The sequence below is a fragment of the Rutilus rutilus genome (genome assembly GCF_951802725.1).
Source record: "Rutilus rutilus genome assembly, chromosome: 4".
Taxonomy (NCBI): domain Eukaryota; kingdom Metazoa; phylum Chordata; class Actinopteri; order Cypriniformes; family Leuciscidae; genus Rutilus; species Rutilus rutilus.
In genome coordinates, this window is record NC_140212.1 from 43,688,351 (window position 1) to 43,705,913 (window position 17,563).

Sequence of the window (17,563 nt, forward strand, 5' to 3'; positions counted from 1 at the left end):
GCACGTTTGAGCTTCAGCAAGAACCAATGAGGTTCATTCTCATGTTACGCAGCACGTTTGAGCTTCAGCAAGAACCAATGAGCTTCAGCAAGAACCAATGAGGTTTATTCTCGTGTTACGCAGCACGTTTGAGATACTGCAAGAACCAATGAGTTTCATTCTCGTGTTACGCAGCACGTTTGAGCTTCAGCAAGAACCAGTGAGGTTCATTCTCGTGTTACGCAGCACGCTTGAGCTTCACCAAGAACCAATGATATTCATTCTCGTGTTACGCAGCACGTTTGAGCTTCAGCAAGAACCAATGAGGTTCATTCTCATGTTACGCAGCACGTTTGAGCTTCAGCAAGAACCAATGAGCTTCAGCAAGAACCAATGAGGTTTATTCTCGTGTTACGCAGCACGTTTGAGCTTCTGCAAGAACCAATGAGATTCATTCTCGTGTTACGCAGCACGTTTGAGCTTCTGCAAGAACCAATGAGATTCATTCTCGTGTTACGCAGCACGTTTGAGCTTCAGCAAGAACCAATGAGATTCATTCTCGTGTTACGCAGCACATTTGAGCTTCCGCAAGAACCAATGAGGTTCATTATCATGGTTTATTCGTGTTACGCAGCACCTTTGAGCTTCATCAAAATCCAGTGAGGTTTATTCTCATGTTACGCAGCACATTTGAGCTTCCGCAAAAACCAATGAGGTTCATTCTTGTTACGCACCACGTTTGAGCTTCTGCAAGATCCAGTGAGGTTCATTCTTATGTTATGCAGCACGTTTGAGTTTCTTCAAGAACCAATGAGGTTTATTTGTTACGCTACACTTTTGAGCTTCATAAAGAACCAATGGGGTTCATTCTCGTGTTACGCAGCACGTTTGAGCTTCAGCAAGAACCAATGAGATTAATTCTTGTTATGCAGCACGTTAGAGCTTCAGCAAGAACCAGTGAGGTTCATTCTCGTGTTACGCTACACTTTTGAGCTTCAGCAAGAACCAGTGAGGTTCATTCTCGTGTTACGCTACACTTTTGAGCTTCAGCAAGAACCAATGAGGGTTATTTGTGTTACGCTACACTTTTGAGCTTAATCAAGAAAGTTCAATCTGTTCATCACATAAAAGCAATTGAGTCTCTTTAGAAAATACATACTAAACCACTTGATTCAAACAGATTTGTTTAATGATCTCTTTATGAACTTTTCGAAGCAACAAAAAGGTAGAAGCAGATACATATTTTCTAATGCCATCTTAAATTGCTGAGCCAGTTAAGCTTTAGAGCATTTTCCAAACACACACAAAAAGGAAAGAAATAGGGCCCCAAATCTGCATAATTTATTTATTTTTATTTATTTTTTTTCACTGAGGAACATTACAATTACTTTTCAGAATGAGTTGGCAATTGACGTTTCAAGTCTCTTTGATTTATCTGAAACACTGAAGACATGGTTAAGGGATCTCTCCAGTGTGAACTCAGAGGTAAGATGACATATGATGACATATATATAACAGTCCTCTCTTTAGTGAATTCTCATGTGGCAATTAAGGCTTACTTTAAATGTGAAACTCTTTCCACATTGTTGGCAGGTAAAAGGCTTCTCTCCAGTGTGAATTCTCATGTGGACTTTAATGTTTCTTTTATCAGTGAAGCCCTTTCCACACAATTTGCAGGTAAAAGGCTTCTCTCCGGTGTGAATTCTCATGTGGACTTGAAGGCTTTCGTTTTGAGTGAATGTTTTTCCACACTGTTGGCAGATGAAGGGGGTCTCTCCAGTGTGAACTCTCATGTGTCTATTAAGGTTTCCCTTTCCTGGGAAACCTTTACCACACTGTTGGCAGGTAAAAGGCTTCTCTCCAGTGTGAATTTTCATGTGGCCTTTAAGGGGTCCTTTTCCAGAGAAACTCTTTCCACATTGTTGGCAGGTAAAAGGCTTCTCTCCAGTGTGAATTCTCATGTGGACTTTAATGTTTCTTTTATCAGTGAAACTCTTTCCACACAATTTGCAGGTAAAAGGCTTCTCTCCGGTGTGAATTCTCATGTGGACTTTAAGGCTTTCGTTTTGAGTGAATGTTTTTCCACACTGTTGGCAGATGAAGGGGGTCTCTCCAGTGTGAATTCTCATGTGGACTTGAAGGCTTTCGTTTTGAGTAAATGTTTTTCCACACTGTTGGCAGGTGAACGGCTTCTCTCCAGTGTGAACTCTCATGTGTCTATTAAGGTTTGCCTTTCCTGGGAAACCTTTACCACACTGTTGGCAGGTAAAAGGCTTCTCTCCAGTGTGAATTTTCATGTGGCCTTTAAGGGGTCCTTTTCCAGAGAAACTCTTTCCACACTGTTGGCAGGTAAAAGGCTTCTCTCCAGTGTGAATTCTCATGTGGACTTTATATCTTTCGTGTTCAGTGAAACTCTTTCCACACTGTTGGCAGGTGTGAGGCTTCTCTCCAGTGTGAATTCTCATGTGGATTTTAAGATTCCATTTTTCAGTGAAACTCTTTCCACACTGTTGGCAGGTGTAAGGCTTCTCTCCAGTGTGTGTTCTCATGTGGACTTTAAGGTTTCCTTTATGAGTGAAGCTCTTTTCACACTGTTGACAAGTGAAAGGCTTCTCTCCAGTGTGAACTCTCATGTGTCTTTTAAGGTCTTCATGTAGATTGAATCTCTTTCCACACTGAGAGCAGGTGAAAGTTCTAGTTCCTGTCTTCTGACCTCTTTTTAGTGTGGAAGTCTTTTTAGTCTGTGAGCAACTAAAAGATTTTTCTTCATTTAGGTCTTCATGATCTTTATCTTCCTTTTCATTCAATACTTGACTTTCCATTTTCAGCAGCATCATGCCTAAGGTGAACAGAGACAAATGCAAGTTAACTCCAGTTTAATGGCATTACACGACACATATAGCAACATTTATACCTATGTTTCACAAAGTGGTCCCATACTTCCCCCACTCATTATCCAAGTCCCTCACCAACCCAATGAAATAAAATGTAGTCTAATTGTTTATATTAATGTGGGATTATTACTCTATTTTAAATTGAAAATCATGCATTCAATTGGTCAAAATAGAGAGTAAAGACATTTATACCATTATAAAAACTATATGTTTTAAATAAATGCTGTTCTACAATTTCTGTTCATCAAAGAATCCTGATAAAATCACATTATGAAATAAATGTTTTTCTCCAAAACACATTGGCCACAATTATTGATACCCCTAGAATTTTTTATGAATATAATATCTCTGAAGTATATTCCCATTAATATTGACCTTTTTTGGCACACCTGGGGCTTGTACCATGATGGTAGTTGAACAAACTCGGGGTTACAGGATTGGTTTTGAGTCGACAAAACCAAACCGATGCAATCAGGCTTTATTGGTACCATGACGCAGCTCATCAACTTTCTCTGTCAACCCAGGCTTTGATCCTTAAGCTATGATTACTCCACACACGCGTGCACATAAAAGAGTGACGTCGACACTGAACAACCAATCGTGTTCGATATGGATAGAGCGAGAGCTTCCTAACTTTGACTCCTTTTGGACTAGGCATGACCTTTTTAATGCTGACAGATCTCACCTAAATAGGGGGGGAACCAAGCTGCTCACCTCCAACCTAGTGAACTATATAGCCTTTGGTATTGACTGACATAATGCTAAGCCTGACCCTCCTCCAGTCCGCCCTCGCTCTACCCAGCATAGTAATTATGAGGGTCCTACTGAACTGTCCCCCTGCATAGATCTATGCATGACCCTGGCATATCTGCATATTCCTATCATGTCCTTACAGGCTCCTATCACTGTGCAAATTGGTTCCACAACAGCAAAGTGGAATAGACCTAAATGCACCCTGGCTCGCAGACTTAACCCATCTAATCTACTTCCTATTCCTAAGAAACCACCTGTCCCTGTGAAAAAAACAAACATTTTTCTTACAGTAAAACTTGATCTGCTAAATATCAGGTCACTCATAAAAAAGTCTTTTTTAATTAACGATCTTATCTCCACATATAAACTTGACTTTTTACTTTTAACTGAAACCTGGCTTGACTCAGTAAACTATAATACTACCCTAATTGAATCTTCTCCCCCCCCGATTACAACTTTATGAGTGTCAACCGTGAAAATAGACGTGGGGGAGGAATAGCTAAAATCTTTAAAGCTTCTTTTCAGTGTCAACAGTCATCCTTTGGTGACTACGCTTCTTTTGAATATCTTTGTGCTGTTCTTAAAAGTTGTCCAAAAATCCTGCTGCTAACTGTATATAGACCTCCTATTTTACCAGTTGCAGTCTTCCTTGAAGATTTTTGTGAATTGCTCTCTGAAATCTGTGTTCACTTTGACAGCATTGTTATATCAGGTGATTTTAACATCCATGTAGATAACCCTGAAAACCCTCATGCAAGAGACTTTCTGGCGCTGATCGATGCCTTCAATCTGACACAACATATACAGGGCCCCACTCACTTTCAGGGCCATACACTCGATCTTGTCATCACAAAAGGTGTAACTGCCTCTACATCTGTTGTGGATTTAGCTTTATCTGATCACTGTTGTATCTTTATTGAATTCTTCTTGTCCCCCTATCGTCAGAATAACTCCATTATGATCAGAAAGAGAGCTATAAATGACAAAACTTGTGTTCTTTTTGAGCAAGCACTCTTTGAGTCCAAAAGTCCATTCCCAAAGACTGCTGATAACTTGCTGGAAGATTTTAACTTAAGAATGACAAATATAATGGATGACATTGCTCCTTTAAAACTGAAAAAAATCCACTGGCAAACAGAAAGCTCCATGGATAAATGACCCATCAGTTAAACTGCAATAGAAAGAATGTAGGAGAACAGAAAGGAAATGGCGTAAATCCAAACTTAATTTTGTCCATAAAGGGACACTTTACGAATACAATTCTGTAATTTGTAGAGCAAGACAATCTTATTTCTTCAGTATCATCAACAGTAAAGCAAGTAACACCCGTGCGCTATTCTCCACTATCGAGAAGCTAACAAATCCCTCCCCTCATCTGGCTCCTGAATTACTCTGTTAATAAGTGCAATGAATTTGCTTCTTTTTTTTTTAAGAGCAAAGTAGAGAACATAAGACATTACATTTCATATACGTCATATAGCATCTCTCACTTTGAATCACCAACTAGTCTGAGAGATGAGTTCAGCACTTTTTCAAATTTCAGCCCTGTTGACCTTGACACTCTTGAAAAGACTGTACAAAGTCTAAGTTCCTCTACATCTGAGTTGGACATTTTACCCACTAGCTTTTTTAAATCTGTGCTTCATCTAATAGCAACTGATGTGCTTTTAATAATTAATACTTCTCTACTGAGCGGCGTATTTCCCAAGTCTCTTAAAACAGCCGTTGTAAAGCCTTTACTTAAAAAGAACAACCTGGATGGGTCTGTCTTTAAAAACTACAGACCCATATCAAATCTACCTTTCATCGGCAAAAAAAAATAAAAAAATTTTTTAAATCAAATATCTGCTTTTCTGACCTCAACTTCCTGTCTTGATCTTTACCAGTCAGGTTTTAGAGAATACCATAGCACTGAAACAGCCCTGGTTAAAGTAGTCAACGACATTCGGCTAAATAATGACGCTGGAAAAACCACTGTTCTTATGCTGTTAGACACTGTTGACCACAGCATACTAGTAGAAAGACTTGAATGCTGTGTGGGTCTCTCTGGCTCAGTCATCTGCTGGCTAAAGTCCTATTTAGAGTACAGGAGTTTTTATGTGTCTATTGGTCATCATGCCTCAGCTCCTATGTCCCTAACATGTGGTGTCCCTCAGGGTTCAATCCTTAGCCATCTTTTGTTTAATTTGTACATGCTACCGCTTGGCCAAATTATGAAGAACCATTCCATTAGTTACGCAGATGACACAGTTATACCTATCCTTGTCCCCCAATGAGTTTGCTCCCCTTGAATCTCTTTATCATTGCCTTAATCAAGTTCATGACTGGATGGCTAAAAATCTTGCATGAACCACATTTGTGTCCCTATAATGTTTAATTTATTTAAATGAAAACGAAAAGAGGCAGAGTGGTGTTTTATAACATATTTCGTTTTATTGTTGCTTAAAATGTACATACAGAGTAACAGAGATAACCGGAGTAGCAGAGCGAGCTGAGTGACGCTTTTAAGAACGCGCTGTACCATTTGCATTTAGGAGTCGCACATGGCAAGTACAAACTTTGCGTACTTTATATTGAGAAAAGCCTAATGTCGGCGCTTGTCTTCTTGTGACAAACATGTCGAGGAGCAAGAACAAGATCTGCTGTATGCCATCCATTGTAGTTTACTATGTTCTTCTTCGCGCGAAAATGACGTCGATTGAAACACCACGCCTATCAAGTAAGGGTACTGTTGGCAGTGGAAACGCTGGCCAGATCATGGTTAACAGACCCGAACCGTACCGTACTGTACCGTACAGTGGAAACGAGCCATTAGATCAGCAGGAAAATTCCAACTGGTACAACCCAGCGCCCGTAACAAGCAGGGAGAGGCAGCCTTTAGCTGCTATGCGGTCCGTCTCTGGAACCATCTTCCTATAGACATTAAGACCTCTCCCACTATCTCCATTTTTAAATCCAGACTAAAAACAAAGCTCTTATATGATGCCTTCCACTAACCCTCCTTTGTACCTGTGGTCTGTAAGCTCTTATGTTTTTATCTGTGCTGTGTTTTTTTTATTTTGCTTTTCTGTGTATTATGTTCCCTGTGAAGTAATTGTTATTTAATTGTTATGATTATGTAAAGCACATTGGGCTACCGTTCTGTGTATGAAATGGGCTATATCAATAAACCTGAACCTGAGAGCTATATATTTTTTCACGCAGGAGCAAGAGATTATTCTTCAGAAATACGAAGAATATAGAAGTGTTTTTGAAGCTCGCAGTAACACTGTATCTGCTGCCAAAGCAAGAGAACAATCTTGGAGGAAGATTGCTGATTGCGTTAATGCGTAGGCTAAGTTAAACAATTAATGTAAATTTATGTAGGCTAATCATATAAAAAATGTATTAAATGCTAAAATGAAAATGTGTGTATTCGTGTTGATTTATACATACGTGTGTGTGTGTAGATGTATGTAAAATGTGAATGTATAGGCTATTACATCCTAAGAAAGATTGATATTCATTGATTTTTAGATGTTAAGATTTTTAGACTCCAAACGGTCTTGGCAGCAGATCAAGACAAAATATAAAAATATAATTCAAAGTGGTGAGTATTTACCACAAACTTTTATTATTTTTGTGAACATTCAATCACAAACACTTGTTTGCAGCAAACAGAAAAAAAGTGTGAAATAAGGAAAACTGGGGGAGGGTCACCTCCTCAAGATTACACTGTGGCGGAGGAGTTGGCGCTGAGTAACAATAAGGGACGGCCGATTATGGATGGGATTGCAAGTGCTGTACAGTCTGACCCTGGTGCTGGCTCCTCTAAGCAAGTGACACTGGGTATGTGTGTGCAATAGGGTGGTCCTTATCAAGTCCATTTTTTTTTTTTTTTAAAGTTAGTGTCTTAACCTCTTAACCTGTTCCTTTTAACTTCAAAATTAGAAATATGCAAAAATGTTGACAAAAAAAATTATATTTAGAGGTAGCTCAATCATGTGGAAGATTGCCTATGTTAAGCTGTGCGGCGTTATTGTGATATGCAAGTAATATTAAAAGTTGCTGCAAATGAACTACATTTTATTGAAACCAGAGCAACACTGACGTAACAACAATCTCAAAAAAAGCACACAGTTTTCAACAATCCCTCATTTCTGATGCTCAGCAGCCAGTGTTGACTTTCTGCAGTCTGGATAGATCCGTCAGTGATCTTCCACCACATGAAGGAGAAACTGCAGTTGTTCTTCAGAGTGTGTGAGATAGCCACTGTATTCTTGAATCAGAGCCACTCCTCTCTCGGCGTGATCATTGACTACTTTCATTGCATGGTTGCCTGTGCCTCCTGATAATCTGCTTGATTCGGCCAAAGTTCCGGGTCAATTTCAAGGAACGTAATGTAATTTTTTTAAACCAAAAAATGTGCTCTAAACCCAAACAATAACCAAGGTGATCATCAATAGAAATATGTATTGATTCCACCAGGAAAGGTAAATCTGCTAAACCGGGTCATGGATGGATTAATTTGGATTTAGTTTCTACAATAAGTAAACTGAGATATGTATCTAAAATACATATTTAGGAATATATGGTGCATTAGATGCTTTTATGGAGATTTTTTTGGAATTTTACTAGCCAGGTACAATACCAATTCAAATGATCTGTTTTTACGAAAATCATCAAAATCTCAGAAAGTTTAAATCTATTGAGCTACCAGTAATTATTATGTAATTACAGTAATTACCCCCAAAAATAATTAAAATTATTTCTAAAAATATATATTTTTATTTTAAATTTCATAGTGACCTTTCGTGGGAAGCTAGCTTGTTTTGTTTAGGTGGCCAATTCTATGCCTTTAAATTTTGACTGAATTTGAAAATATCACGTGGTATGACCACTGCAGACTGTTTTCCATGATAGATACACTCACCTAAAGGATTATTAGGAACACCTGTTCAATTTCCCATTAATGCAATTATCTAATCAACCAATCACATGGCAGTTGCTTCAATGCATTTAGGGGTGTGGTCCTGGTCAAGACAATCTCCTGAACTCCAAACTGAATGTCAGAATGGGAAAGAAAGGTGATTTAAGCAATTTTGAGCGTGGCATGATTGTTGGTGCCAGACGGGCCGGTCTGAGTCTTTCACAATCTGCTCAGTTACTGGGATTTTCACGCACAACCATTTCTAGGGTTTACAAAGAATGGTGTGAAAAGGGAAAAACATCTAGTATGCGGCAGTCCTGTGGGCAAAAATGCCTTGTTGATGCTAGAGGTCAGAGGAGAATGGGCCGACTGATTCAAGCTGATAGAAGAGCAACTTTGACTGAAATAACCACTCGTTACAACCGAGGTATGCAGCAAAGCATTTGTGAAGCCACAACACGCACAACCTTGAGGCGGATGGGCTACAACAGCAGAAGACCCCACCGGGTACCACTCATCTCCACTACAAATAGGAAAAAGAGGCTACAATTAGCTTCGTGCCCTGGATGTGCATCCCACAAATCTCCATCAACTGCAAGATGCTATCCTATCAATATGGGCCAACATTTCTGAAGAATGCTTTCAGCACCTTGTTGAATCAATGCCACGTAGAATTAAGGCAGTTCTGAAGGCGAAAGGGGGTCAAACACAGTATTAGTATGGTGTTCCTAATAATCCTTTAGGTGAGTGTATATGTCCTAGAGTGGCAGGTTTTGTGCTTTTATATTCAATTGATTTAAATACAAAAAGTACTTTAATTTAGTATAATTTGGAATAGATTTTTGTGCAATTTGGGATTTTTTTTTATTTATATTTCAGACGGTTTATGTTTAATCTTAAAGGCACAGGATGGCATTTTTCGCCGCTAGGGGTCGCTAACCTATTTACAATAACAAAGGCGTAGTTTGATGGCGCAACATTTGCTAAGAATTATGGATCTTGTTGTCAACGTCAAGCCGACCGATCTAATAATGTTTATGGATGACTGAATACATCGATGCTTTTAAGAGTTCTCAACGGGTCGGGTCGGCCCGACAAACCCGACGGGACCCGCGGGTTCGGGTCGAAAATATAATCAAATGACTCGGGTCGGGTCGGACCTCGGGCTTAATCTTTTCCGCTCAGTAAAAAAAAAAAAAAAAAACATTTATTAATCATCGCTGCTTTTCACCGTAAAGAAAGTCTGGCTGCTGCGTAACGTGCATCATGGAGAGGGGCGGAGGCAGACCTGACGCCGCTGCGTGCTCGGCTGCGCGCCTTTATAGCCTGGAGAAGAAGTTGGAGTTGGTTAGAAGTAAACTTGCCGCAGGTGAATTCACCGTCGCTACTACAGCCTATTTATATATTTAAAGTTTATTGTTTCAGTTGTTTGTATTGTTAAAAGGCGTGAACATTAAAGGTTGATTTGAATTCCCGTCTGCTGGTCATGATAATACGTGTATGAGAGAAAAAAAAAAAATTCCGACGCGACGTCGGGCCGCGGGCCGGGTTCGGGCAGATAATTCATGTTTATGTGTCGGGTTACATCGGGTCCGGGCTTTAAAAGCCACGGGCTGGGTCGGGTCGGGTTGTCATTTTCAGGCCCGTTGAGAACTCTAATGCTTTTATCATGACTGTGATATGAAGCAGGTCGGGATTGCTAAGAGACACGCGACGCGAGTCCCGCAGATATAAAAGGAATATGGACATTTCATTCTACCGAACTACACGCAAGTGCAGAATTACTACTCACTGGTCAGTTTATTAGACAAATTAAACTTGTGAGGTAACGCAGCGCTGTTTCACTTGGTCTAACATTACACTAGCACACTAAACTGCATTTAAATGTGTTGAAATGTATGTGTGTTATTCTGTCTGTATGAGACTAGCAGTAAGCTAGATCAACATTAGAATAACATACAGATCATATTCTGTCATTTTATCATTGTTGAAGTATATAACATTGATTAGTTTTATGTAAATGTGCTCACCTGTTTAATAAAGTACATGTAGGAGCGGTTGAAGTCTCGGACGTGGAGCTCTTGTTTATATACTGTCTATGGGAGCTCTCGGCATCTCGAAAACACCGCGCTGATATTGATTCTCGTTTTAGTTCTGCTTTTTTATCCAAAGTCTGCTTGCCATGGTCCATAATGTTTGTACGAAACAACAACAGTGTGCAAATAGACATTGCGAACTACAAAGTTGTCCGCGTCAGCCGCTTTGGTTACTATCAGACGGCTCTGGTTCATAGCTCTGGTTGCTATGGCAGTACGAGCGGAAACTAGGGACAACGCGGATATGACGGCATTGGCGGCGACAAAACGGAAATAAAGAAACGGGACGTTTCTTGAATTAAATTACAAATTTCTCCTGGTTTGAAAGTTGTTGGAAACAGTCGGGATAATGTAAGTACACAACTAAAAAAAATATATAACATAGATATAGTGATTTTTGCTATTTTTATTGCAAAAAAGTTACATATTGTGCCTTTAATATGAGAAAAAATATGAAAAAAAAAATTAATTAGAGCATGTAATTTTAGTTTAGTAATTATGCATTTATTAGTAATGTATTTATTATTGCCTCTTTATTTAAAACTATTTTAATCTATTTTACCAGATGCCACTGCCAAGCAAAGTAAAAATTCTGACCCTGCAGCAAAAGCGGAGTACCTTGCTAGGAGAAGAGTGAAATATTAATACAGTTTAAAGCAGCTGTTTTCTATGTGAATATATAGTAAAGTGTAATTTATTCCTGTGATCTAAGATGAATTTTCAGCATCATTACTCCAGTCTTCAGTGTCACATGATCCTTCAGAAATCAGTCTAATATGATGATTTGCTGCTCAAGAAATATTTATAGAAGAAATCTAGATCTAACGATTTTAGTTAGCCTATACTATTTTTGTTACTATTGGAAATTGTGGAAACAGTGATACATTTTATATGTCAGGATTATTTGATGAATAGAAAGTTTAAAAGAACAGCATTTATTTTAAATATAATCTTTTGTAACATTATAGCCTAAATATCTTTACTGTCACTTTTTATCAATTTAATGTGTCCTTGATTGATAAAAGTATTAATTATTTAAAAAAAACTATTGACCCCAAATGTTACCTGTATACAATACTTATATTTCTATAACATTATTATTTATTAGAAATAAATTCTAAGTCGAGTTAAATGAAATGGTGCACTTATGTTTGCGATGTGATTTTTATTTAAAAAATGTTAATAAAATGTTTGTGTTCAGGAAAAATTCTGTGAATTTTTTAATAAAATTTGGCTTAAATCTATTTTTTGTATAAAATGTATTGTTCATTGATCTCTTTAAATAGATTTTTAACTATATAAGGTCTTCGTTGTCATTTGGAGCGACCACTCATGTGGTGCGACCAATAAAAGCAATCACTGTATTAAATTTAAAATAAAATATCTAATTTCTGTGGCTGAAATATGAATCACTAATACAGTATGCTTAAGTGAATGATTTTTTAATTTTTTTATTATCAGTTTTATGTGATTTACAGGAAAAAATAAATCTGTTAACTAGATTTAAGAAGGCAACTCTGAAATTATAGAACAAAAAAATGAGATCATCATTTACAAAAGTTCAAAAGAAATGCAAATACTTCATTGCTAAACACTTTAATTACTAAAAACTTGTCAAAAAAAAATGTCAAGCATGTTAAGGAAATTAATACATTTTAAGATAAATCACGGTCGCACCACATTTTAAAATTGGCCTGTCGAAAATCCCTTATACGTCATTGACCCAAATTCGTTTTTCAAGTATATATTTTTTAAAAGTACTATAATTTTATATAAAAAAACAATAATCTGGAAAAATACATTTGTCTGGTCATGACTCACTTCAGAAACATAACACTCATTTCTGTAGAGATGGACATTTTAATGAGGATCAAATGATTGAGTTCAGAAACTGACCTGTTTGTTCCTCAGTTTCTTCTTGTTTCACACTGAATGTGTCTTCAATCTTGAAGTCTTCACTCTCCTCTTTAATATACACCATCTTTATATCTTCACTCTCCTCTTTTATAAAAGCCATCTTTATAATAGTGTTCTCACCCGCTTCACCAGGAGTTTTTCCTGTTCATGAACACTTCGTCCTATTTAAGATGAGAATAATTAACAGAAAGAAAAACATTCAAAACTAATTCTCTGAGTGTGTCTCAATCAGATCTAGTTCAGTAGTTCAGTTCACTGGTAAGAAAGTCAGTCAGAGAGAGTTAATGGACTTAAATGACCTGATTAGACTAAAAACACTCATAACTAACATTAGAAGATTAGTAGAAGTTATCATTATTGTCAGATAAAGCTTTAAATTGTTACATTCAACAATCAAACATTCATTTAACCGTTAAACCTATGAAATTGCGTGAATAGTTTGCACACAAACCTTCTTCTTCAGCCGAATCACAACAGATACAGCGCAGCCTTATGACGTCATACACACAGACCAAAATAAAAGTCCTGTTCAAACGCTGAAATCACAGATGTGCATAGAAATTGACATGCAAATATAAAAACTTTTATTCGGCGTTGAATTCTTGGTGAAATACATATTTAAATGTTGGTGAATGAGGTGCTAAAAATAACTGCCAAGAAAGAGTTTGAACCACATCTAATATGTGTGATTCTGTTAATGGCTAAACACTAATGTTTGTGTGCAGAAACCATTTATACAAGGGATCAGGAACTTTTTTCAATAACAAAACAAATTCAGTTTTCTTCTAGAAAGAGCTTTAACAAAAACAATAAATGTTTGCCAATATAATAAACCTTTTTTTATGTCCACTGACTCAAAAAACAACAAAAAAGCATGCAATCATACATAATAATAGGTAAGTGTGGTGGAAAACTGAATATTATTTTTTCAATGAAAGTTTCTGTCTCTTAGTTTTCTGACATACCTCATTTCCACTTATTCTTCAACATGAGCATTGCAATGTTTAAAGCGGATGTCATAAGAGATGTCAGTTTACCAGGATGGCTTTAAAACGAGTGGTTCATTTATAATCCACATGTTCATCCAGAGCTACATCAGTTTAGTGCTTTGAAAATCTAGTACTTTTAAACACATTTAAAGGTGAATCTAGTTTTAAGGGAAATGGAATGCAATGTGCATTCTAAAAATCTAAATAATTTGGATAATAATGTATTCATAATATATATAATAATATTGATTCATCCTTTCTTAACAACGGTTAAAATGTGAAGTTTATCATTTTATAAAACTTTTTGTTTAGAGGATGTTACCATAGACATTTTTTCAGACAATATAAAAATATGAAACCGATAGACTTCGTTTTTTTTAAAACACGTTGCTAAACATGAAGTTCTAAGAATTCTCTGAAATAATTCGAACGGCTGATTCTATTTCTATAAAATGTTAGTTGCTCCTATTATAGTTAGTAGAATGTCTAAAGTGGATTATCGAAAAAGTGTTACTGTTTATTTTAGTCTAAACACATTTTTAACAGTCACTTGTCACCACCTGGTGGTGTAGGTTGTCATTGATATAATATGAAGGATCATGTTATTTTCAAAATGTGATTTACTCTATTTTGATCACTTCAGTGTTTATATCCAAAATATAAACATTTATCCCGGTACCTCTGTGACAATATGAATATTTGTAACCCAAATAACAATGTTGTTGAAAAGACTTTAGTGAAGCTGTAAGAACTTACACAGCCCCGTCCACTTTTTTCCAAAGAAGGTTGACCACAAAGCCAAAAATATGATACTGTGTGGTTGAAAAGACTTTGTGTTTCACACATAAACTGCTCTTTCTGGCTCAGACGCAGATCTGAATGTTAGCTGTGATTCTCAAATGTTTAATCGACAGAGCCGAATCGCGAATTTATGAGTAAGATTGGATGGGTGATCACAAGATCACAACCTTTTAATGATCAATCTTGCAATTTTATTGTGCAATGTTTTTGTGCTGTAATCGTATTGCTTTCTTAGGCTTTTGAGACAATAAAAGCAATAAGTTCAAATCCCTTTCATTTCCCTAAAAAAATCGAACCAAAACTGGAAGTCCATCCCCCGTCGAAATTCACTCCCCGGAATCCGGTCAAATGTCCCATGTAGCAGCTCACCGATGCTCACGTTTGTCTATTTGACAAAACTGAGACAATACTCTAGGAAACAAAACAGTTTGGGGAGAGTTTGTGGTTCAGGTTCACTTGCAGGCCAGTTTCTGGTCACTGTCATCATCACGTCTGTAAAAAAATAAAATAATAAAGCTAACATCTGTCAGCTGTAACATTGTAGTCCGATGAAGACAATGAAGATCCCAAAAGGCTCAAATAACTGTTGTATTTATTAAATAAATCAAACACAGGTAAAGGCTGCAAGGAGCAACTTAAGTATACAATGATAATAACTAAAATGGCAAACGAGGGTATTCATAGCATGAGTGTCCATGGCAACTAAAGCCTGGCGGGAAACTACAACAAAGGAACATAAGAAACGGGTAACTATGTCCATATTTTTTTCCAGTCTATGGTTTTCTCCCAGTTTGCTTAGTGTCCGTGACGTCACCTGTAGGTTTCTGAAGAGCAATTTTTAAGCCATCTTGGTAGCGCATCACAGCGCGTGCCTCCCAGATAAACGAAAATGGGCAAAAAGGCGGGATTAGCTGAGGTGACGTGACGCTAACAGACAGCAGACAAACGGCTAGTAGTGACAGCAGCGGCAATCCACCTGTCACTCAAGTGGCCATGCCCTTAATTATGCAGAACGTTTCGACTTAATATCATTTAAATGGATGAGATATAGAAAAAATTCACCCCCCTCACAGTTGTCATGAAGGGCAAAATCAGCTATATAGACCAAAACCACTTTTTGCACCAGGCTGTAAACAGTTTTTCTGCTGTAAAGTTGGGCATTTCAACATGGGGGATATATGGGATTGACTCACTTTTGTGGCCAGTCAACTTTAAGTCACTTTAGTGTTGGTTTCAAGAGAGAGACAGGAAATGTTGCCGCTTGGAGAAAACTAAACCAAAACTGAGCATAACTGTGACTTTACGTCCATATGCTCAACATGACATCATGACTTTGCGTAAACATACACGCCACTTTCAAGTCAAAAGTGGCGTGTTATTTATACGCATTTTGAGCTATCCGCGTGTATGTTCACGCCGAAAACGAACTGTCATCTTCCACGTGTATGTCTACGCCGTTAAATGTCCGAGCGAAACGGAGCAAAATGTACGTGAAATTATTCATGTTGGTCCCCTTTGGAAAACGTGTAGATGTCACAGTTTAACAGCCTCAGACGTGAATCTTACACGTACCATTATCCCCGGACGTTTGCTAATCCTACCATCTAATCATAACCATTTCTTAAAACTACGTAGGCTACAATTATAAAGAAAAACAACAGACAGACAAGTATAATCACAATAATTTATTTAATGAGAAAATGTCAAAATCGGTACCAAAAGTTGTTCACGTGACGATGTGTCCTCTCTGGCAGTGGTTTTGTATGAGGTAACAGAGCAGAATTTAACTTATTAATTCAAATCCATGAAAATGTTTATCCGTCTTTGGTTCGGTTCGCTCTGAGGGCTGCCGCCAGTGCGCGCTTCATTTCAAATGTGAATGTGTGCAAAACGCAATCTGTGACGAAGCAGGCGAGGCGAGAGCCAATGAGCGTTTGATATTACTGCCGTAACCATAGTAACCTGTCGTAACGCTTCTTGAGGGCGCAATTTTTGAATTTGAATTCATAACAAGCGCGGGGTCAAGATGACGATTACTGGATAAAGGGCTGAGTTTGGATCTTTTTCTTGCAAATAATGGATTCTGAAGGTTTGGATTACATCAAGCTAATAAAATTGGTGTATTTTGTGAATCGATGTTGTGTTGTAAGGTTAATTATTGTGATTAGACATTTTAATATTGTCCATAAAATGGGTATGTTTAGGTGTGGAAGTACAGTTAAGGGATCTTACATTTATAATCTATACATGGTATTAACCCCAGTGACGGGTAGGTTTAGGGACGGAGTTGGGGTAGGTCATATTTATAATGTAACGTTAAGTCAACGGCGTTGATAAACACGCTGAAAAGCGATTATGCGTGTTGATAGCACGCCAAAAATGGAAATCGAATTGGCGTGTCATACATACGCCATTTCATGAGATCAGCCTGATATGCTGTAAACAAAGTCCAACTGAGGAGAGATGGCAGGGGCTCTGGAGGAAGACGAGGGGCCAGCGAAGGGCTGGAGACTAGAAGCGTTGGTGGCAGGTGAAACCAAAGTGGCAAAGATGGTGAGGAGCCAAGGAGGTGCGGTAGCAGGTGTAGCAAGGTGGTGACCCAGACACCACCCAAGACGATAGCCCACGACGGAGTCGATGGAGGGATGAGCATGGTGAGTCTTGACTGATGACACCAGGGAGGTGACTGCCAGTGATGTATCCAGGGTGCAGACGGAGAGCTGATGGAACAAAGACACTGATGGCTTTGGAGACCAAGGCGTAGCCACCGCGACGAGCATCCGAGGTGGAGCCAGGGGACTGAGGTGGAGCCAGTGTGACTGATGACCAAGGCGGAGCCGAAGGGGTGGAGGGAAGGGGCGTAGCTGAAGGCCCGTAAGTCTGTGGCACAGGCATGGTGACATCTGACCAAGGAGGAGCCGAAGGGACGAGGGAGTCTGGTGGAGCCGTGAGGACAATGGTCTCTGGTAGAGCAAAGGGAGGGAAGAGCCCAGACAGAGCCGAAAGGCAGAGGTGGAGTGATGGACACAGAAGCTGGAGGTGGAGAGTCAATCCTCTTGACTGAACGGAGCTGGAGACCGGAAGACCCAAGCTTTATCCACACAAAAGAGTGCTGTAATAGAAGTCGAGGGGCTGAAGGGCAGATTTGAGCTCCCTGTCTGCGGTGGGCTCTGGGGTCGAATCTGTGCTGCAGGGTGAAGGCTAGCTGGGCTTGGCAGGGTGATG

At 38.5% G+C, this 17,563-nt stretch overlaps 1 protein-coding gene across 1 annotated transcript; it reads right to left on the minus strand.

The window, feature by feature from the left end:
- Nucleotides 1–1,152: 1,152 nt before the first annotated feature.
- Nucleotides 1,153–13,042, minus strand: LOC311288704 (uncharacterized protein). The gene is made up of 3 exons (XM_084406233.1): nt 13,000–13,042; nt 12,528–12,709; nt 1,153–2,818 (listed from the first exon to the last, which is right to left on the minus strand). The coding sequence occupies exons 2-3, from the start codon at nt 12,646–12,648 to the stop codon at nt 1,506–1,508; spliced, it is 1,434 nt and encodes a 477-aa protein (XP_084262359.1). The 5' UTR covers nt 12,649–12,709; nt 13,000–13,042; the 3' UTR covers nt 1,153–1,505.
- Nucleotides 13,043–17,563: the final 4,521 nt, after the last annotated feature.